Consider the following 23,426-nt stretch of genomic DNA (forward strand, 5'->3'; position numbering starts at 1 on the left):
AAGAATTCTCCCCAAAAAACAGAGCAAACTAGAATGCTATTTGGCCCTAAACAGAGAACACAGTGGCAGAATACCTGACCACAGTGACTGACCCAAACTTAAGGAAAGCTTTGACTATGTACAGACTAAATGTCACGCTCGCTGTCTTCAAACTCCCTGTCATAAATTAGCCAAGGCTCAGCGTGCATGTCATTCCACATCTTTAATTGGAGTGAAACTTTCACAAAAAACAGGTAAACAGAAACCGAACGTGACGCAACCGTGGCGCACACAAACACTCACAGAAAATAAATAATTACCCACAAACACAGGTGGGAAAAAAGGCTGCCTAAGTATGATTCCCAATCAGAGACAACGATAGACAGCTGCCTCTGATTGGGAATCACACCCGGCCAACAAAGAAACAGACAAACTAGAATGCCCACCCAAATCACACCCTGACCTAACCAAATAGAGAAATAAAAAGGCTCTCTGAGGTCAGGGCATGACACTAAGTAAGCATAGCCTTGCTATTGAGAAAGCCTGCGGGGGTAGACCTGGCTCTCCAGAAAAATAAGGTGGAAACTGAGCTGCACTTCCTAACCTCCTGACAAATGTATGGCCATATCAGAGACATATATTTCCATCAGATTACACAGATCCACAAAGCAACACATCTGCCACGCTGATCCTCAACACTGGAGCTCCCCAGGGGTGTGTACTCAGTCCCCTCTTGTACTCCCTGTTCACCAACGACTGCATGGCCAGGCATGACTCCAACACCATCATTAAGTTTGCAGACGACACAACAGTGGTAGGCCTGATCACCGACAACGACGAGACTGCCTATAGGGAGGAGGTCAGAGACCTGGCCGGGTGGCGCCAGAATAACAGCCTATCCCTCAACGTAACCAAGACAAAGGAGATGATTGTGGACTGCAGGAAAAGGAGGACCGAGCACGTCCCCATTCTCACCGACGGTGCTGTAGTGGAGCAGGTTGAGAGCTTCAAGTTCCTTGGTGTCTACATCAACAACAAACTAGAACGGTCCAAACACACCAAGACAGTCGTGATTCCCCCTCAGGAAACTCAGGAAACTAAAAAGATTCGGCATGGGTCCTGTGATCCTCAAAACATTCTACAGCTGCATCACTGCCTGGTATGGCAATTGCTCGGCCTCCAACCGCAAGGCACTACAGAGGGTAGTGGGTACGGCCCAGTACATCACTGGTGCTAAGTTGCCTGCCATCCAGGACCTCTACACCAGGCGGTGTCAGAGGAAGGCCCTACAAATTGTCAAAGACCCCAGCCACCCCAGTCATAGACTGTTCTCTCTTCTACCGCTTGGCAAGCAGTACTGGAGTGCCAAGTCTAGGACAAAAAGGCTTCTCAACAGTTTTTACCCCCAAGCCATAAGACTCCTGAACAGGTAATCAAATGGCTACCCGGACTATTTGCGTTGTGTGCCCCCCCAAACCCTCTTTTTACGCTGCTGCTACTCTCTGTTTATCATGTAGGCATAGACACTTTAACTATACATTCATGTACATACTACCTCAATTGGGCCCACCAACCAGTGCTAACCGGGCTATCTGCACTGTGTCCCACCACCCGCCACCCACCAACCCCTCTTTACACTACTGCTACTCTCTGTTCATCATATATTCATAGTCACTTTAACCATATCTACATGTACATACTACATCAATCAGCCTGACTAACCGGTGTCTGTATGTAGCCTCTCTACTTTTATAGCCTCGCTACTGTATTTAGTCTTTTTACTGTTGTTGTATTTCTTTACTTACCTATTGTTCACCTAAAACCTTTTTGCACTATTGGTTAGAGCCTGTAATTAAGCATTTCACTCTAAGGTCTACACCTGTTGTATTCGGCGCACGTGACAAATAAACTTTGATTTGATTTGAATTGAAAACAAACGCAATTATGATTAACTCCCATATCTACTGGGTGAAATTCCACAGTTGTGAGCTGTTGCCATGAGAAAAGGGCAACCAGTGAAGAACAAACACCATTGTAAATACAACCGATTCTTATTTATTTTCTCTTTTGTACTCTAACCATTTACACATCGTTACAACACTGTATATAGACATAATATGACATTTGAAATGTCTTTATTATTTTGGAACTTCTGTGAGTCTAAAGTTTACCGTTCATTTTTATTGTTTATTTCACTCTTGTTTATTATCTACTTCAGTTGCTTTGGCAATGTTAACATATGTTTCCCATGCAAATAAAGCCCCTTGAATTGATTTGAGTTGAGAGTGAGGCTAACAACAGTCACAATAACAATCTGTAGTCTGGTGTGAGGAAAACAAACATGCACTACATATGGGCAGGTGGCCTACCTGAGGTCCTGGGGCACCAGACATTCCAACATGACCTCTGGGACCAGGCTCTCCCTGAAAGGAAACAGAACATGAAGTTGTCTTTTTTTGTACCTTTATTTAGCTAGGCAAGTCAACTAGGGACAAACTCTTATTTTCAATGATAGCCTAGGAACAGTTGGTTAACTGCCTTGTTCAGGGGCAGAGCAACAGATGTTTACCTTGTCAGCTCAGGGATTCAATCTTGCAACCTTTCGGTTACAAGTCCAATGCTCTAACCACTAGGTTACCTGCCGCCCCTCTAACCACTAGGTTACCTGCCGCCCCTCTAACCACTAGGCTACCTGCCGCCCCTCTAACCACTAGGCTACCTGCCGCCCCTCTAACCACTAGGCTACCTGCCGTTATCAGTTGAGGGAGTAGCTTCCGTTGTCTTAGTTTGTGTTTTAGTTTGTATTGTTCTGTATTATTGTGCTCAAGCAGTAGGACAACAAAACAGGGGGGAGACGGTCTCAGCCTTACCTTGCCTCCAGGTCCACCCTTGGTTCCGGGGCTGCCAGGCAAACCCTATGAGTGAGACAAGGCCAAAGAGTAGGTCAAAGGTCAAATAAAGGACTTCTAAGTGACCCCTTATTCTATGTTTCTACTTTACAGGTGACTGTCCAAAAGGTTTTCATGTACATGTAGCTAGCTGTGTTGTGAGTATACAGCCTCGTTATCTCACTAATCTGCGTTCACAGGGAGCACCTGGTCTGCCTGGAGACAATGGACAATGTGGTACAAAGGTAAGAGTCACTGCTGTGTGTGTGTGTGTGTGTGTGTGTGTGTGTGTGTGTGTGTGTGTGTGTGTGTGTGTGTGTGTGTGTGTGTGTGTGTGTGTGTGTGTGTGTGTGTGTGTGTGTGTGTGTGTGTGTGTGGCTAAGTAGGTGATAAACTAAGTGCCAGTGTTAAAAGTGTGGCTGTGTTAATGTCACACTTTGATAGTGTGTATCATTGAAATCCCACTCTCATTACCTTTCTATCTCTCTCTCAAACACACACACCACACAGACACACACACCACACAGACACACACACCATACAGACACCACACAGGCACACACACCACACAGACACACAAACACACACCACACAGGCACACACACACACCACACAGACACACACATCACACAGACACACACACACACACCACACAGACACCACACAGACACACACACACACACACACTTGTTATGAGGAATCGCCCACTGGTGGAGAGAAGCAGCAATTTCAAGGTGGTTTAAATTCCAAAATGGCTTGAGTCAAAGAGTCAAGCTGGACACTTGCCCAGAAAACACACACACACACACTGGACACACACATACACACACACACACACACACACACATAATTCACAGCAAAACGTTGCTCTTTCTGTTTTTTTGGGTTCTGTGCAGGTGGGGGGTGATTTATGGTGGTGAGAAGACCCTTTGCGTGTTCTGGGCGACAATGAGGGTTTAGAGCTTGTTTACATGGACTAACTGAGGTTAATCTCTCTCTCTCTCTCTCTCTCTCTCTCTCACACATAATCATAAATAATGATGGGATAATTATAGTGGATATTAGATGGTGGTCTCTCTCTCTCTTTCTCTCACAAACACACCGCAATGTACACACACTCACACACGCACACACACACACACGTGTACACATACAGTTGATACTAAATGTGTTACTAACTGCTGTTCCCTGGTGACCGGGACCACCAGGCCTCCCAGCCTGCCCTGGGGCACCCTGCAGAGAAGAAGAAGAAGAGACTCATCATTATCATCACTATCATCATAACTATCATCAACACCACCATCATCATCATCATGATTACCATCACTATCATCAACAGTATCATCATCACTACCATCAACAGCATCATCATCATCATAATCATCACCATCACTATCACCACTATCATCATCATCATCACTATCATAAATATCATCAGCACCACCATCATCACAATCATAAGCATCATCAGGATTACCATCACTATCATCAACAGCATCATCGTCATCATCATCATAATCATTATCACCACTATCATCATCATCATCATCACTATCATCAATACCATTATCATCATCACTATCATCACTATGATAAACAGCATTATCATCATCCTCACTATCATCATCATCATCATCACCATCATCACCAATAATCCAGCTAGGATACAGGGACAGGTGCATAGATGAAATATACACCAGGCCTTACCTTGATTCCAGGGATGCCAGGAGTGCCATCCTTTCCATCGATACCAGGCAGACCCTGAAACACCAGACATCAGTTAACATGATACTGTATGGCCAACCATGTCTCCAACACTATTATTACTACACAGTAGATATGTGTGTTTTATTGTAGTACTAGAAGATAACAGAACATAGTGTGAACAGCAGACTGTGTTATATTGTAGTACTAGCAGATACCAGAACATAGTGTGAACAGCAGACTGTGTTGTATTGTAGTACTAGAAGATAACAGAACATAGTGTGAACAGCAGACTGTGTTATATTGTAGTAACAGAAGATACCAGACAATATTGTGATTATAGAAGTGTGTTTGTTCACTCACGTTCTCTCCCTTCTTGCCAACAGCTCCTTGTGGGCCCTTGATACCTCGACCACCCTGTAAGAAACATCATTATCTTCATCAACAACACCTCTATCATAATCATCATAATCCGTGTGATTAAGTTAGACACTGATGAGAAGATGGATAGCTGTTAGGTAAAATACTCACTAAATCTCCTTTCTCCCCAGCCTCTCCAGGTGGTCCCTGAGGTCCCTCCTCACCCTACAGAGGAGAGACAAACACTTCTGATGAGATTGATCAATTAGACCCATCAACTCACAATGTCAAATATCAGTCTCCTGGATACTTACTGGGGGTCCAGGTTGGCCAACTGGTCCATTGATGCCCTTGTAACCACGAGGGCCCTGCGAGAGATAGGAAAGGAGAATTAGTCACTTCCTGCTCATTAGCATTTCAGGAAGTAGATGAAAGGCAACCCCCCCCCCCCCCCCCCCCCCCCCCTTGGGTTGTGCCGTGGCGGAGATCTTTGTGGGCTATACTCGGCCTTGTCTCAGGATGGTAAGTTGGTGGTTGAAGATATCCCTCTAGTGGTGTGGGGGCTGTGCTTTGGCAAAGTGGGTGGGGTTATATCCTTCCTGTTTGGCCCTGTCCGGGGGTGTCCTCGGATGGGGCCACAGTGTCTCCTGACCCCTCCTGTCTCAGCCTCCAGTATTTATGCTGCAGTAGTTTATGTGTCGGGGGGCTAGGGTCAGTTTGTTATATCTGGAGTACTTCTCCTTTCCTATTCGGTGTCCTGTGTGAATTTAAGTGTGCTCTCTCTAATTCTCTCTTTCTCTCTTTCTTTCTCTCTCTCGGAGGACCTGAGCCCTAGGACCATGCCTCAGGACTACCTGACATGATAACTCCTTGCTGTCTCCAGTCCACCTGGCCGTGCCGCTGCTCCAGTTTAAACTGTTCTGCCTTATTATTATTGGGCCATGCTGGTCATTTATGAACATTTGAACATCTTGGCCATGTTCTGTTATAATCTCCACCCGGCACAGCCAGAAGAGGACTGGCCACCCCACATAGCCTGGTTCCTCTCTAGGTTTCTTCCTAGGTTTTGGCCTTTCTAGGGAGTTTTTCCTTCTACACCTGCATTGCTTGCTGTTTGGGGTTTTAGGCTGGGTTTCTGTACAGCACTTTGAGATATCAGCTGATGTACGAAGGGCTATATAAATACATTTGATTTGATTTGATGGTAATAAATGGCTAGTCACTTGTGTGTGTCTACTCTTACAAGAATCTCTGAAGTTACAATAAAGCCTACATAGTTCCACAGGGTTTGGTAAGCTGTGTCTGAAGGTAGACTGTGTCTGAAGGTAGACTGTGTCTGAAGGTAGACTGTGTTCTGAAGGTAGACTGTGTTCTGAAGGTAGACTGTGTTCTGAAGGTAGACTGTGTCTGAAGGTAGACTGTGTTCTGAAGGTAGACTGTGTCTGAAGGTAGACTGTGTGTGAAGGTAGACTATGTCTGAAGGTAAGCTGTGTTCTGAAGATAGTCTATGTCTATCTTTCAGAAGAAGATTGTGGTACTTTAGCAAGTGTAACACATCTTCAGAAGTTGTTGTTCTTTGATTTATTATAATTTCCTTCAGTGTCTATGGGGCATGCTAACGAGCGCAAAGATCCTAACCACTGTGATAAAAGGATGATTTGCACTTAGCGCTACACACCAACAGCCAGGCATTCTGCTTGGCACCTAGCCTGGGCGCTAACTTGACTAACACAGCTAATGCTAATGCTAAGATGGATGGCCTTCCTGGATCATTAACTACAGATGGAGGAACAGTGATCCCAGACAACCCTTTCTCATTAGAGAAAGCAAGAGAGAGAGAGAGAGAGAGAGAGAGCACATGAGAGAGAAGAAAGAGAGACAGGGAGGGATTGAGTGAGAGAAAAGAGAGATTTTGAATTCTTTCCAAATGTCCCCTTAGAAGGTAACAGGTAGTGTTTATAGTGCAGATAGAAAGAAACCAGGGGAGGAGGGATGTGGGGGATGGAGAGAGTGTGGTAAAGGAGGTAGAGAGGTGTGTTGTAACTTACCGCCTCTGCCTTGGGGCCCATCATTCCTGGGTAACCCCTCAATCCCATAGGACCCTATGAGATGGAGAGAAAGCGAGAGTTGAAATAAAGGACGTTCTGTCAACGTTGCACGAGTAAAAATGACTTAACATCTGTATTTTATTCTCACAACATTCTAACAACATATGTGCTCTGACCATATTGCTGTACTATAATGTATACATAACATTGTTAACATAGATAAAGGTCGTTACCGGGGGTCCTGGGATTCCCTGCTCACCAGAGATGCCGACCTCTCCCTTCGTACCCTGAGAAAGAGAGAAAAAGAGAGAGAGAGAGAGAGAGAGAGAGAGAGAGACAGACAGACAGACAGACAGACAGACAGACAGGCAGACAGGCAGGCAGACAGGCAGACAGACAGAGAGACAGGCAGGCAGACAGGCAGACAGAGAGACAGACAGAGAGACAGAGAGAGAGACAGACAGACAGACAGACAGACAGACAGACAGACAGACAGGCAGACAGGCAGACAGACAGATAGACAGACAGGCAGACAGACAGACAGGCAGACAGGCAGACAGACAGACAGACAGACAGAGAGACAGACAGACAGACAGACAGACAGGCAGGCAGACAGACAGGCAGACAGGCAGACAGGCAGACAGGCAGACAGGCAGACAGACAGACAAACAGACAGACAGACAGACAGACAGACAGACAGACAGACAGACAGACAGACAGACAATGAGAGACAAAAATAAATTAAAAGTGTGACAATAACATTTCATGCATGTATCTATCGTGAGCTGTAACTTCTGATACTACATAACTCCTCAGTAAATGAGAGCCAACTGAAGCCAGTAGAAGAAAGTGTTCTCTGTATGATGGCCAGGGAGTGTACTCTGTGTGATGGCCAGGGAGTGTACTCTGTACGATGGCCAGGGAGTGTACTCTGTATGATGGCCAGGGAGTCTACTCTGTGTGATACCGGGGAGTGTTATCTGTGTGATACCAGGGAGTGTTCTCTGTGTGATACCGGGGAGTGTACTCTATATGATGGCCAGGGAGTGTTCTCTGTGTGATGGCCAGTGAGTGTACTCTTTATGATGGCCAGGGAGTGTTCTCTGTATGATGGCCAGGGAGTCTACTCTGTGTGATACCAGGGAGTGTTCTCTGTGTGATACCAGGGAGTGTTCTCTGTGTGATATCAGGGAGTGTTCTCTGTGTGATGGCCAGGGAGTGTTCTCTGTATGATGGCCGGGGAGTGTACTCTGTATGATGGCCAGGGAGTGTTCTCTGTATGATGGCCAGGGAGTGTTCTCTGTATGATGGCCGGGGAGTGTACTCTGTATGATGGCCAGGGAGTGTTCTCTGTATGATGGCCAGGGAGTGTTCTCTGTATGATGGCCAGGGAGTGTACTCTGTGTGATACCAGGGAGTGTTCTCTGTATGATGGCCAGGGAGTGTTCTCTGTATGATGGCCAGGGAGTGTTCTCTGTGTGATTGCCAGGGAGTGTTCTCTGTGTGATGGCCAGGGAGTGTCTCTGTCTAACTGAGCTGTGATCAGCATAGCCAGACTGAAACAGACAGACAGACAGTCAGTCAGTCAGTCAGTCATTCAGACAGGCAGAGTGCAGATCAGGTGCTAAACCTTCCTGGCTGAAAGAGTGTCTCAGGTACTACTGGGGCTCATTAGTTATGCTTAATGCTTCAGGCCTAGTCGGCCACTCTAACACCCACTCTCTTATCCACTCCACATGTACCTGGCTCTCAACCATCCCTTTCATCTGGGCTCGCTGCGTGATGCCTGGCTGCCCGGACCAGGCCTGACTAATCACACCCAGATTAGTGCCAGTCGTGCCTCATTAGCGCTAAGCCTGCTTCATCTACTGGTCATGTGTGTGTGTTTTATTGGAAGCATGAAAAAGACTGCTTTTCACACCCCTGAAGTATTGTAAGATTTTGTTTTTAAATATAAATGCTTCAGATAGATCCCGGATCAAAACACAGATAGAATGAAACATAAAGAAACAGACAGTCATCCGGTCAGATAGACAGACTATTTAGGACTCACCAGTTTCCCAATGCTGCCAGGCTCTCCCAGCACACCAGCACGACCTTTGTGTCCCTAGAACAGAACAGTTAGTTAGTTTACAGATATAACAATCAATCAATCATGAACTATTTATTCAGTTGATGAATTACAACTCCACCAACAGGAATACTGTACACAGATGACAGAATAACCTTATTTCAGGTCTTGATGGGTAAATATCTAGTTTTTCTCATGATGAGGACTCACATACCTTGACCCCCTGCAGACCCTGGGGACCCTTAGGCCCTGCTGGGCAGTTGATTGGACACTATGGAGAGAGAGGGGTGAGAGAGAGAGAGAGAGAAAGAGAGAGAGAGAGAGAGAGAGAGAGAGAGAGGATGAAGGGTCGAGGGGGGAAGGAGAGTGAGAAGAACACCAAAGTAAAATTCTAAGTATAATTGAGTCTGTTTCTCAGCCAAAAGCAAACAAAGTGGCCAATTGATCAGTGTGCTGACTCTCTTTTTCTATGGGTGTCAAATCCCCAGCAGGGCATCACATTATGAGGGACTTGGATTAAGTAGAAGACTAAGGGAGGGATGAAAGAGGGACATGAATGAAGGGAGAGAGGGGATCGAAGGAGGACTGGGAATCCTCTTTCGGTGTTAGATGAAAGGAGAGAGAGGGATGAGAGCAAGAGCGTAAACCGTCTCAGTGACAAAGCCCCTATCTCTAATGAGAGATAGGGAGGAGAACAGAGGAGTGGAATTTATCTCCCCTATGTTGGGCACTCAGCATAGGACTTGACTTAGGACTTGTACCGATAGGGGTTTAGTGACAGCGTACCGGAAAGTTCTGTGTCTATATATCACAAGCTACAACCAGATTGCCAGGAGCTCTAGGTTTGAGGATGGATCCTATAGGCTTTGGGTTAGGAGTTACTGCTTTGTAAGGCTTAATTAGGGTCAACTGTAAGGTATTAAGCCAGAGGAAAGGAGCTATCCAAGGGGCAAGGCCAGAACGCTGCAATAGACTAGAACAGGTACAAAGATAAGAGATAAACGATGAGGATGGGTGGAGGTGTGGAGGGATCTTACCTGGAAGTCTGCACTGCCCTCCTCTCCTCCCAAGAACTTCCCTGGAGGACCCTGGAGACAGATTGAGAATGGGGAGAAAGAAAGAAAGAAAGAAAGAAAGAAAGAAAGAAAGAAAGAAAGAAAGAAAGAAAGAAAGAAAGAAAGAAAGAAAGAAAGAAAGCGGAAGGAAAACAGATACAGATAGTTTGTTAAACACAGTGCCGGGGCAGCTGTTCTGAGTGTGTGTATACTGAATTAGAGTAAAGCATGCCTCCCTGGGCTGAGGTATGCAGGGAGCAGTGAGATGAGACAGGGGAGACAGATCTAATGGGAATATATTTACTCTGCAACACCGGTAAACCAAAACAAATAGACTCCCCATGGCTGGGAGCATCACTCTATCAGGCTGCTCCCCACCTGAAATCCCTCATGGAGAGAGATACTGTATACCTTGTAGAATAGACTGGGGAGCTAAGATACACACACTGCTCAATGTAGAGTTGATGTTTCATTGAGCTGCTCTGCTACACTGAGAATGTGGTGGTCATCTGGACTGGGATTACTGGGTTATTGCTGGAACACTGGTTTCTTGCTTGTAACTAAACGTTGTTATTTTGCGTTAAGTTACTGGTTTCTTACTACATTTTCCTGGTTTCTTGGTGATTTTAAGTGGCTGGTTTCTAGTGCTAGGTGTGTCCTTGCTGGTTTTTACTAATACTAGATGTTTGTTTACTGGGTTATTGCTGGTTTTAGGTGTGTACTTACTGGTATTTACTAGTTCTAAGTGTTTATTTACTGGTTTCTTGCTGGTTCTAGATGTAAACATACTGGTTTTCCTGGGGGTCCTGGAATTCCTGGAGGGCCAGGTTCTCCCAATATGCCCTGAGAGAAGTGGGAGGAAAACGAGGGTGGGAATTAGATGAGCGATAAAGAGTATCTAACATATTACATAACGTGTGCTATCAGACATAAGACAACAACGGTCTTCTTCGACAACAATGGTGAGGGTCTTACCGTAGGTCCAGTCTGTCCAATCTCACCGGGAAGGCCGATTGGGCCTGGGGCTCCCTAGAGAGAGAGAGAGAGAGAGAGAGAGAGAGAGAGAGAGAGAGAGAGAGAGAGATTATGCCAGTCCAGGACCCTGTCAGTAAATCTCAGTAAGACAAAAATAACAGTGTTCCAAAAAAGGTCCAGTCGCCAGGACCACGAAAACAAATTCCATCTAGACACCGTTGCCCTAGATCACAAACTATACATACCTTGGCCTAAACATCAGCGCCACAGGTAACTTTCACAAAGCTGTGAACGATCTGAGAAACAAGGCAAGAAGGGCATTCTATGCCATCAAAAGGAACATAAAATTCAACATACCAATTAGGATTTGGCTAAAAATACTTGAATCAGTTATAGAACCCATTGCCCTTTATGGTTGTGAGGTCTGGGGTCCGCTCACCAACCAGTAATTCACAAAATGGGACAAACACCAAATTGAGACTCTGCATGCAGAATTCTGCAAAAATATCCGTGTACAACGTAGAACAAATTATCAAAATCCTTTAAAATTTTACAACCATCTAAAAATAAGTGATTCCCAAACCTTCCATAACAAAGCCATCACCTACAGAGAGATGAACCTGGAGAAGAGTCCCCTAAGCAAGCTGGTCCTGGGGCTCTGTTTGCAAACACAAACACACCCTACAGAGACCCAAGACAGCAACACAATTAGACCCAACCAAATCATGAGAAAACAAAAAGATAATTACTTGACACATTGGAAAGAATTAATAATAAAAAAAGAGAAACTAGAATGCTATTTGGCCCTAAACAGAGAGTACACAGTGGCAGAATACCTGACCACTGTGACTGACCCAAAATTAAGGAAAGCTTTGACTATGCACAGACTCAGTGAGCATAGCCTTGCTATTGAGAAAGGCCGCCGTAGGCAGACATGGCTCTCAAGAGAAGACAGGCTATGTGCACACTTCCCACAAAATGAGGTGGAAACTGAGCTGCATTTCCTAACCTCCTGCCCAATGTATGACCATATTAGAGAGACATATTTCCATCAGATTACACAGACCCACAAAGAATTCGAAAACAAATCCAATTTTGATGAACTCCCATATCTACTGGGTGAAATTCCACAGTGTGCCATGTAAATACAACCCATATTTGTGGTTATTTATTTTCCCTTGTGTACTTTAACCATTGTACATTGTTACAACACTGTATATACATACATATATATATATATATATATATATATATATATATATATATATATATATATATATATATATATATATACAGTGCCTTGCGAAAGTATTCGGCCCCCTTGAACTTTGCGACCTTTTGCCACATTTCAGGCTTCAAACATAAAGATATAAAACTGTATTTTTTTTGTGAAGAATCAACAACAAGTGGGACACAATCATGAAGTGGAACGACATTTATTGGATATTTCAAACTTTTTTAACAAATCAAAAACTGAAAAATTGGGCGTGCAAAATTATTCAGCCCCTTTACTTTCAGTGCAGCAAACTCTCTCCATAAGTTCAGTGAGGATCTCTGAATGATCCAATGTTGACCTAAATGACTAATGATGATAAATACAATCCACCTGTGTGTAATCAAGTCTCCGTATAAATGCACCTGCACTGTGATAGTCTCAGAGGTCCGTTAAAAGCGCAGAGAGCATCATGAAGAACAAGGAACACACCAGGCAGGTCCGAGATACTGTTGTGGATTTGGATACAAAAAGATTTCCCAAGCTTTAAACATCCCAAGGAGCACTGTGCAAGCGATAATATTGAAATGGAAGGAGTATCAGACCACTAGACTGATCAGAGATGCAGCCAAGAGGCCCATGATCACTCTGGATGAACTGCAGAGATCTACAGCTGAGGTGGGAGACTCTGTCCATAGGATAGGATATTGCACAAATCTGGCCTTTATGGAAGAGTGGCAAGAAGAAAGCCATTTCTTAAAGATATCCATAAAAAGTGTTGTTTAAAGTTTGCCACAAGCCACCTGGGAGACACACCAAACATGTGGAAGAAGGTGCTCTGGTCAGATGAAACCAAAATTGAACTTTTTGGCAACAATGCAAAACGTTATGTTTGGCGTAAAAGCAAAACAGCTGAACACACCATCCCCACTGTCAAACATGGTGGTGGCAGCATCATGGTTTGGGCCTGCTTTTCTTCAGCAGGGACAGGGAAGATGGTTAAAATTGATGGGAAGATGGATGGAGCCAAATACAGGACCATTCTGGACGAAAACCTGATGGAGTCTGCAAAAGACCTGAGACTGGGACGGAGATTTGTCTTCCAACAAGACAATGATCCAAAACATAAAGCAAAATCTACAATGGAATGGTTCAAAAATAAACATATCCAGGTGTTAGAATGGCCAAGTCAAAGTCCAGACCTGAATCCAATCGAGAATCTGTGGAAAGAACTGAAAACTGCTGTTCACAAATGCTCTCCATCCAACCTCACTGAGCTCGAGCTGTTTTGCAAGGAGGAATGGGAAAAATGTTCAGTCTCTGGATGTGCAAAACTGATAGAGACATACCCCAAGCGACTTACAGCTGTAATCGCAGCAAAAGGTGACGCTACAAAGTATTAACTTAAGGGGGATGAATAATTTTGCACGCCCAATTTTTCAGTTTTTGATTTGTTAAAAAAGTTTGAAATATCCAATAAATGTCGTTCCACTTCATGATTGTGTCCCACTTGTTGTTGATTCTTCACAAAAAAAATACCGTTTTATATCTTTATGTTTGAAGCCTGAAATGTGGCAAAAGGTCGCAAAGTTCAAGGGGGCCGAATACTTTCGCAAGGCACTGTATATATAGATATATATATATAATATGACATTTGTAATGTCTTTATTGTTTTGAAACTTCTGTATGTGTAATGTTTACTGTAAATGTGTATTTTTTATTTCACTTTTGTATGTTGTCTACCTCACTTGCTTTGGCAATGTTAACACATGTTTCCCATGCCAATAAAGCCCCTTGAATTGAATTGAGAGAGAGAGAGACAGACAGAGAGAGACAGAGATAGATAGACAGAGAGATAGAGAGACAGGGAGAGAGAGGGATAGATAGATAGATAGATAGATAGATAGATAGATAGATAGATAGATAGATAGATAGATAGATAGATAGATAGATAGATAGATAGATAGATAGAGAGGAGGATATTTATCCTTTGGGTAGAAGAGGATACACTACCAGTGTAATTCAGTTCAGAATAATATTTAGCTTAATTCTTTATAAATAAAAAATACTGACTTACAGCCAGTCCAGGCAGTCCGGGTCCCTACAAAGAGGGAAAAGGGGATTAGAGATTAGTTAAGTCTAAGTATAATCCTATAATCACAAACAAATGTGCATAATGAGTCATGTATGATTTGTTTAAACAATTATCTTCTGTTATTTCAATTAAGAGCATCTGTGTCTACGGAGGCAGAACACAATACAGACAGCAAGCATCAAGCTAACCCTGACTGAGACAATCAATGTGTGTTCAATGTGTCATAATAAGTGATGAAATGAAATATAAACAAAGAAATTAACTTAATTCAGTGATTCATCCATGCATATCACTGACTGACTCCACTCTGTCAATGTAGTTTTTCTAGTAGTCGGTCAAATATAGCTACATAACACCACCTAGTGGTATTCTGCTGTAACTACATGTCGTCTTTCTCAACCTGCAAGAAAGACTTCATTCTTAACCACAGATCTAGGATCAGATTACCCTGACTCCAAAACATTAGAAGAACAGACTGGCTGTATCAGAGTTATTGAACCCACTATACCAACCTGGTCCTAGAGCATTTCGTATTGTTCTGTATGTAAATCCGAGACACTGCATTTAGTATATTTTATATTTGGTATGGTTATATAAGACAGATGGTTACTTAAAGCTAAAATGAAAGGAGGGTGGATCGTCGAGGTGGATGGGTGGGCGTACAACGCGAACATCTTGCAACCCAAAAGTTGCGAGTTCGAATCTGATCACGGACAACTTTAGCATTTTGCGTGCTTAGTCTCCTCCTGTACTCCCTGTTCCGAACAAGCCCCCATTAACCTAGGCTGTAGTGGAGCGGGTAGAGAGTTTCAAGTTCCTTGGTGTCCACATCACCAACAAACTATCATGGTTCACACAAAGACAGTTGAGGGCAAAACAACACCTTTTCCCCTTAGGAGAATGAAAAGATTTGGCATGGGTCCCCAAACCCGAAAAAAAAGTTCTACAGCTGTACCATCGAGAGCATCCTGACCGGTTGCATCACCGCCTGGTATGGCAACTACTCGGTATCTGACTTTAAGGCGCTACAGAGTGTAGTGTGAACGGCCCCAGTACATCACTGGGGCCAAGCTTCCTGCCATCCAGACCTATATACCAGGCAATGTCAGAGGAAGGCCCAAAATGTTGTCAAATACTCCAGTCACCCAAGTCATAGAGTGTTCTCTCTGCTACCGCATGGCAAGCGGTACCGGAGCGCCAAGTCTACGTCCAAAATGCTCCTTAACAGCTTCAAACACCAAGCCATAAGACTGCTGAACAATTAATCAGATGGCTACATAGACTATTTACATTGACCCCTCCCCCCTTTGTTTTTACACTGCTGCTACTCACTGTTTATTATCTATGCATAGTCCCTTTACCCCTACCTATATGTACAAATTACCTCAACTAGCCTGTACCCCTGCATATTGATTCAGTACCAGTGCCCCCTGTATATAGCCTCGTTATTGTTATTTTATAATGTTACTTTTATTGATTTATTTTTATTTTTTTTACTTTAGATTATTTGGTAAATATTTTCTTAACTCTTCTTAAACTGCATTGTTGGTTAAGGGCTTGTATTAAGCATTTCACGGTAAGGTCTACAGCAGTTGTATTCGGCGCATGTGACAAATACAATTTGATTTGTTTTAAGCTAATAAGCAACTTTTCAACTACTTACTACTTTTTAGCTACTTTGCAACCACATAGCATGTTAGTTAACCCTTCACCTAACCCTAACCCCTAACCCTAACCTTAACCCTTTAACCTAACTCCTACACCTAACCCTAACCCCTAACCCTAACCTTAACCCTTTAACCTAACTCCTACACCTAACCCTAACCCCTAACCCTAGCGAGCTAGCTAATGTTAGCCACCTAGCCGCCTAGCTAGAATTCATAACATATCATGTTTTGCAAATTTGTAACATGTTGTAAGTTTTGCAAATTCATAACATATAATGCACATTTTAATTTGCAGCATATCATACAAAGTGGGTGATGGAGAACCACTAATTAATACATACCATACAAAGTATAACATATAATACCAAATGCTCTGAGACCAGGTTGATTGTACATGACTGGTGGAAGAGGCTAGTGATTGTAGAATCAGCTGCCAAAAGCTGTGGTGACAGTGTTATGTAGACCGTATGACTAGCGGGAAAACCCTGGGCCCTATTTATGACGGAGGATTAGTCCCTGTGGTTTTGTAGTGATCAGGTTATATGTAGTCTGTACTGAACAGTGCTCAGGTTCTGTTGAGCCTGTTAGTACTTACAGTGGGTCCAGGTTCACCACCAGGTCCAGGCTGGCCCTGTAGAAAACAACAATAAACAACAACATGAGGGTTTATTCTCTCACAGTTCACTACAGACATCCAATGGCTGATTACTATGACCTGACATAGCCTGGTTGACAGCCTGTTTCTGCTTTGGTAACACAATGTTAGTGTTGTTAAGTTCTGAAACAGACTGGCACCTAGGCTAGTAGTCTAGATGTCATTCCAGTTCACTTCTGGCACGTTTTCAATCAACCAGAGCAGAGCAAAGAGAGGATTCAGAAAAGGTGTCCATGAGGAGAAGAAGGAAGGCACTTTAGACCAGTGGACCTCAACTGGTTTAGCCTCTGGACTCAAATTGAACCAGTCTTAGTAAAATAGTCGCTTCTCAATTTATTTTTACCAAAATGCAACTTGGAAATTCATTTTTTGATGCTATATTGATAGTAAATGTAGCAATTATATGACAAGGGAACAACAGTCCTACCTTTTTAATTGTCAATAACTCCATATTGCTCATATTGTTGATGAAGAATGCTGGTAAGCTCACTGGTTTGAGACCACTAAATCAGCCCGATCTGCTATTTAGCGCTGCAAATAACTCTACATTGAAAATACTTAGATTGAAGGAAAATAGTTCAGAGATGAAACCATTTTAAAATGTAGGTTCATTATACCTTCTACATGCTTTCTAACTGGTTTAAGTTGTTTAAGTTAAGACTGGAGTCTTTTTTCATTCAAATAAAAAATAAAAAAGTTTTACTCAGAAACTACCGAGCCGTGACCCAACTTTGAGAATCATTCCTTTGGACTATTGAGACGCGCCGTCTTACTTTAGGTCCAGGGTTCCCGATAGGGCCGCCGTCTCCCTTTGCTCCCATCAAACCCTGTAGAGACGGAGTGACGAAGAGAGAGAGCGAGGGTAAAGAAGAAACAAAAAATATTCATTTGGAATTAGTCTCATACAACAAGTGCAGGTAGGGATTGCTGCGTGAGACCTAAATTCCCATTATAACAGTGGAACAGTGGTCTGATTGGATTTGACACGTCCAGATAATCAGCAGGAAAACAAATCCCTGTGGAATGTCTCTCAGTGTGTGACTGTGGGACGAGCAGATTGACTTCCTAGTCCCTTGGTTAGAGCGAAGAAGTTTCCTCAAAACAGCCACCTTCATTCATTACAACATGAAGCTCAGTCTTTCTAGCTTGTTTAAAATATATTAATGCATCAGGCTTTTCTTTCCTGGAGGTTTCTCCAAACACACACAAACACACAAACACACACATACACAAACACACACACACAAACACACTCACTGCATGGTCGGAACTAGAAGCACAAGCATTTCGCTACACTCGCATTAACATCTGCGTATGTGTATGTGACAAATAAAATTTGATTTGATTTGAAACACACACACACTTTCTCTCTTTCTCTCCCTCTCTTTCTCCCTCTCTCTCTGTCTCTCTCTTTCTCTTTCTCTCTTTCTCTCTTTCTCTCTCTCTCTCTTTCTCTCTCTCGTTCTTTCTTTCTCTCTTTCTCTCTCTCTATTTTTCTCTTGTTTCTCTTGTTCTTCACAAACTCATCCTTTTTCAATCTCTCACACACTCCGCATCTAATAGATAGAAGACTTACGTCGATGCCGTTCTCTCCGGGAGCTCCATCTGGACCAGGCTCACCTGGGTCCCCCTTCAACCCCTACAAACAGAGACACAGCCATGTTCAGGTATACACACACATCAGAGATGTTGAGTAAGGTGCATGAACACCCTTGAACATGCATTCACAGTAACTTACTGGTGGGCCAGAAGGCCCAGGAGGTCCCTTTTCCCCCTGTGAAGAGAGAGGAACCAAAATGTGAGACATGATGTTAACAATTTGTTCAGACGTTGTATGTTAGCTACTTTTAGAAATTGATGAATGAAAATCAGTTTATGTAGAAGATGTTGAAGTCTTTGGGCTCTATTCAATCTGTATCGAAGTTCAGCATTACAGTGTGAATGAAATGTTCCTGCATTTTTTATTTCACTAGGCAAGTCAGTTAAGAACAAATTCTTATTTACAATGGCAGCCTAGGAACAGTGGGTTAACTGTCTTGTTCAGGGGCAGAACAACAGACCTTGTCAGCTCAGGGATTTGATCTAGCAACCTTGCGGTTTCTGACCCAACACACTAGGCTACCTATGCCACTGCAGTCACAGTAAGCGCTACATATGTAGCGCTCACATATCTGCAAGGGTCGGTTTGTCACACGTGGAGAGGAGGATGGGTGAAAAAGTTTATTTTAAAATCCAGCCATGACTGACAGCTCATGGTTACTCCGCCCTCAAGGTGGAGTTAGGGAACTTTCCAATCATGATAGGACTAGGTAGGTAAATATAGTGGAGACTAGGTGGAGCTATTGCTGACACCTAACCCACTCAAGTCTGCAACGGAGAGTGAATAAGGGCACGGGGGAGTGAACAACTTTTTGGGATTTATCTGCAGCCAGCTACTGTTGATGAGAATTGGGTTTCACAGCACTCCCATTCCAGCCCACCCTTTGGTGACATCACATATCATAGCAGATAAATGTATGACCCTGGGGCCCTTTCCATTCCAAGTTCCAACCCAGAAGAGGTGATCCATGTTCCCATCAAACATTAACCTGCCAGTCCATAGCCTTCCATTAGTTGGAAAGAGAATGAGCTTCTATGTCCAACTCAGTGAGGGCATTGACATATCCTAAACCATTCACGTTAACAGTATATCTATGTGGCTTTGGGGGAGAAACATCTCTCCTACTAATCGCATTGGATACAATCCTACCTTGTCACATCACATTCCTTTTGAATCACACAGGACAAGGCTCACACATTAGGGGTTTTCCTTCTCCATTCATGGTCTAATTCTGTATTCTCAACATGTTTTCAGAACCTGGCTTTGCTTAGACTGAGAATACCTCAAAGGTATCACATTACCGCGATATTAGTCCAAACCCCTCTCTTGGGATGGAGGGAAAGCTCCCGACTCAAAGACCTCTCTCACTGTGGGAAACAGAGCTCTTTTGTGCCGCTCTTTTGTGCCGCCCTCTGGTGGTACAACCGCGTTACTACCACAACGTGCTCCGTTAGGTACAATGCCTGTCTTTGTGACAACCTGTTGGCACTGGGCGAGGCGGAGGGGATACTCACATCAATGCCATCAGACCCGGGGGTGCCAGAGGGACCGGGCGGACCGGGATTGCCTTGAGGTCCTGGAGGACCGTTCTGGAAGAAATTAGAACAAAATGGAAGGTTTAGAAATGTGCAAAGGTTTTTTAGAGAATTATTTGGGCTTAGAATGTATCACTTCTTGGCATTCCTTCAATTGGATACCTGTTATTTTCATACTGGCAAGTTTTGGGATTTTTGTGCCATTTTATTGTAAGCTTTTTGATAATGGAGACATGGCTAGTTTTGGAGCAGGTGCTAATTGATGACAGAACAACAATGTGAGGCAATCAAACATTATCAAGTGTCATCACACTTCAATCACACTTCATGTGAATAAAATCCTATAAACAAGACCAAATCATCATAAACACAAAGTAATTGAATCACCTAGAAACATCACCCCTAACCCTCACATTTTTACATAAACCATGTAACACCAATTCAAATCCAATACCCCTGGTAGCCTATATGGAACGATTTAAAAACCTTTATAAAACTATCCAGAGCTCATGAGAAAAAATAGGATTGATGAATGAGGTTCTCTTTCTGATATGGAAGTGAAAATCATCCCACATCCTGTATATGTCATGAGGCTGGGGATGTTTACCAAGACCCTCTCCCATCCCATCCCCTTCTTTTGGGAACGCAGCTTTTTTAAATGGATTTCAATCCGCTTCAACCAGTCACAACACAGAATCCTCATGCAGTGTAGAAATGTATTCCAGAAGTGCCAATCATTCAGAAAAAAAGGTTGGGAATTCCACACAAGGATCCTGTTTGTTCAGATAGATCCACTGGTAACATTCTATTGGATAGCAGGTGGGTGTGATATGATGGAGGGTATCATCAGGTCCGTCATTCCGCGTGTGGTATGTGTGTTTGAATAGTGGTAAAGAGACTGGGTGTCTTGACTGGGTATCTTGAATACACGGCCTGTGTGTGTGTGTGTGTCCAGCCGAATTCCAGTTTTGAATCTATACCTCTATGGTTCTCTCCTGAATCTCCTTTTTGGCAAAACATGGTAAATCGGTCCATGTTATGTATGCACTCCAACTTTTGTTCAGGAATATCCATCCATACGAAAAAGGAGACAGTTCCATTCTTCATCCATATTCAGGAAGAATCACTATCCACAGAATCAAGGGCCATAGTCCAAAGTAGGAAGATACATGTACAATGCCACATTACACAACACACACAGTTCACAGCTGATCTTCATCACAATGACGATGACGATGATGAAACACTCAAGTTCTGAAACACCATTCTGATCGTTCATTCTTCTGAAACACCATTCTGATCGTTCATTCTTCTGAAACACCATTCTGATCGTTCATTCTTCTGAAACACCATTCTGATCGTTCATTCTTCTGAAACACCATTCTGATTGTTCATTCTTCTGAGACACCATTCTGATCGTTCATTCTTCTGAAACACCATTCTGATCGTTCATTCTTCTGAAACACCATTCTGATCGTTCATTCTTCTGAAACACCATTCTGATCGTTCATTCTTCTGAAACACCATTCTGATCGTTCATTCTTCTGAAACACCATTCTGATCGTTCATTCTTCTGAAACAACCCAATTCCAAAATGTTGTTTTCCAACCACCACTAGCCAGTGTGACAACAAAACCAAAGCAAGCACAGCAGTTCCCCTAGCAACCCCCTTAGACCTCCACCCCCAGTCCCTCTCTTCAGGGGACCCCTCTCCCACCATACGCCAGCCAGAGCCACCCTAATGTGGGTACAGCCCTAACCTCCCCTGTCCACTCCACTCACCACTTGGGCCAGAGCCAGGCACAGAGTCTGCAGGATGACCCAGCTCTTCAACACTGCCGAGAGTCCAGACATGATCCCTCTCTCCTCTCCCACTCTCTCTCTTCAGTACTAAATCCTCTCTTCTATCGCTTTCTCCCTCTCCCCTGTCCTCTCCTTCAAGCCGGGGACAGAAACGGTAAGGAATCCAAAGGGGGATGTGCGCAGCCCCAAAAATTCCACCTACAAAAAGTAGTGTCAAGGAATGGTTGGATGGAGGGATGGGTGGGATGAGAGAGAGGTGTAACCCAGCCCTACAGCCTGCACAAGTGGACATAGGACTTCCTGAAAGCCCCCTACACCAACACAGAGACACACACCGAAACATACACACCACGCAGACACACACACACACACACACACACACACACACACACACACACACACACACACACACACACACACACACACACACACACACACACAGAGAGAGAGACACACACACACAGACACACACACAGAGAGACACACACACACAGTGAGAGAGACACACTGAGGCACACACACACACATTCACCTCACAGCTCATTGCCATGGTGGGTGGGGGCTGACACAGCTGCACTTTTGAATAATGCATCCCCATAGACAGGTTCCCACAAGCTCATTGGACAAGCAGAGCCGCTGCTCATGAATATGCACAGCCAGGTTCCCACATACTGATTGGACACAGCTGCTACCTAGCAGAAGGGGAGTTCCTGAGTGACTGAAATGTGAGTGTTATGCCCCAACCTACATTAACTTTCCCACTTCCGCCCCATAAGCAATATTGTAGAAGCTCCACCTTGCCTTCTGATAGGCTTGAATTTCTGCCATATTTCTTACATCTATACACTTCTTCCAACAGTGCTTAGGAGCTAGGGCTTGTTTCTGGACAGGCTTAATACCATTCAAACATCTCCCTCTCTCACAGTTGTGTGTGTGTGTGTGTGTGTGTGTGTGTGTGTGTGTGTGTGTGTGTGTGTGTGTGTGTGTGTGTGTGTGTGTGCGTGCGTGTGTGTGTGTGTGCGTGCGTGTGTGTGTGTGTGTGTGTGTGTGTGTGTGTGTGTGTGTGTGTGTGTGTGTGTGTGTGTGTGTGTGTGTGTGTGTGTGTGTGTGTGTGTGTGTGTGTGTGTGTGTGTGTGTGTGTGCGTGTGTTCTGCACTATGCCAGCCTTTCACATAGGAGTGTCGAGTCTCTCACTATTTTCTCAGTGAGTTTTCTCTATGATAAACTGACTGAATGCATTTGAGCAGATCACTTTTGTTAAGTCGGTCAAGTGTGTTGCATTATGGCCATTTGTCAGACATGACGACTGCATGAACTTTACAAAAACCACGTGATCAAAGGTTATGACGTTTGACATCAGTCGATTGCATATTTTTGCAGTTGCTCTTCAACGACTTTGTGACTGAAAGAGTAACCAACTTTGCCGCGATTCAGGTATAAAGGCTAAAAGCAACTGACTGCAGACAACAGTCGAGGAGTTAAGTCGGGGGAGATGCATCTGCAACAGCTGAAAGTCGGACTCTAATGTGGTTTATCAACAGCAAGGCTCAGAACAACACAAGTTGGACCATTTGTAATCCTATACTGCAGCTCGAACACACCCATATGTTGTAGAGATGCTGTCACTTCTTACATTTAGCAGATGGTATTTCACAAGTTGATCTTACCTGTATCTAGTCTGCTCTCTCCTTTGATGAAATGCTGCTCTCTGTTGGTCATCTCTAGTTCCTTCATCTCTAGTTCCTTCATCTCTAGTTCATTCAGTTCACATTATTCCA

The 23,426-nt window shown here is 43.8% G+C and overlaps 1 protein-coding gene across 2 annotated transcripts in view; it reads right to left on the reverse strand.

Annotated features, from left to right (window-relative positions):
• LOC110489382 (collagen alpha-2(IX) chain) overlaps positions 1 to 22,009 on the reverse strand; it is a 36,453-nt gene extending 14,444 nt beyond the window's left edge. Inside the window, exons 1-21 of one of the 2 annotated variants that reach the window (XM_036971048.1) lie at positions 21,628 to 22,009; positions 19,825 to 19,899; positions 18,449 to 18,484; positions 18,287 to 18,349; positions 17,484 to 17,537; positions 16,651 to 16,686; positions 14,371 to 14,394; positions 11,081 to 11,134; positions 10,895 to 10,948; positions 10,088 to 10,138; positions 9,265 to 9,321; positions 9,033 to 9,086; positions 7,213 to 7,266; positions 6,980 to 7,033; positions 5,246 to 5,299; positions 5,103 to 5,156; positions 4,935 to 4,988; positions 4,575 to 4,628; positions 4,047 to 4,100; positions 2,850 to 2,894; positions 2,349 to 2,402 (exon numbers count right to left, since the gene is read on the reverse strand). In XM_036971048.1, the coding sequence (XP_036826943.1) occupies positions 2,349 to 2,402; positions 2,850 to 2,894; positions 4,047 to 4,100; positions 4,575 to 4,628; positions 4,935 to 4,988; positions 5,103 to 5,156; positions 5,246 to 5,299; positions 6,980 to 7,033; positions 7,213 to 7,266; positions 9,033 to 9,086; positions 9,265 to 9,321; positions 10,088 to 10,138; positions 10,895 to 10,948; positions 11,081 to 11,134; positions 14,371 to 14,394; positions 16,651 to 16,686; positions 17,484 to 17,537; positions 18,287 to 18,349; positions 18,449 to 18,484; positions 19,825 to 19,899; positions 21,628 to 21,699 (1,107 nt within the window). In that variant the 5' untranslated portion in view covers positions 21,700 to 22,009. Of the gene's footprint in view, positions 1 to 2,348; positions 2,403 to 2,849; positions 2,895 to 4,046; positions 4,101 to 4,574; positions 4,629 to 4,934; positions 4,989 to 5,102; positions 5,157 to 5,245; positions 5,300 to 6,979; positions 7,034 to 7,212; positions 7,267 to 9,032; positions 9,087 to 9,264; positions 9,322 to 10,087; positions 10,139 to 10,894; positions 10,949 to 11,080; positions 11,135 to 14,370; positions 14,395 to 16,650; positions 16,687 to 17,483; positions 17,538 to 18,286; positions 18,350 to 18,448; positions 18,485 to 19,824; positions 19,900 to 20,452; positions 21,175 to 21,627 lie in introns of those variants that run through there. The other variant, XM_036971047.1, reaches the window with a different exon arrangement.
• Positions 22,010 to 23,426: the final 1,417 nt, after the last annotated feature.

This window comes from Oncorhynchus mykiss, chromosome 32, assembly GCF_013265735.2.
Source record: "Oncorhynchus mykiss isolate Arlee chromosome 32, USDA_OmykA_1.1, whole genome shotgun sequence".
Lineage (NCBI taxonomy): Eukaryota > Metazoa > Chordata > Actinopteri > Salmoniformes > Salmonidae > Oncorhynchus > Oncorhynchus mykiss.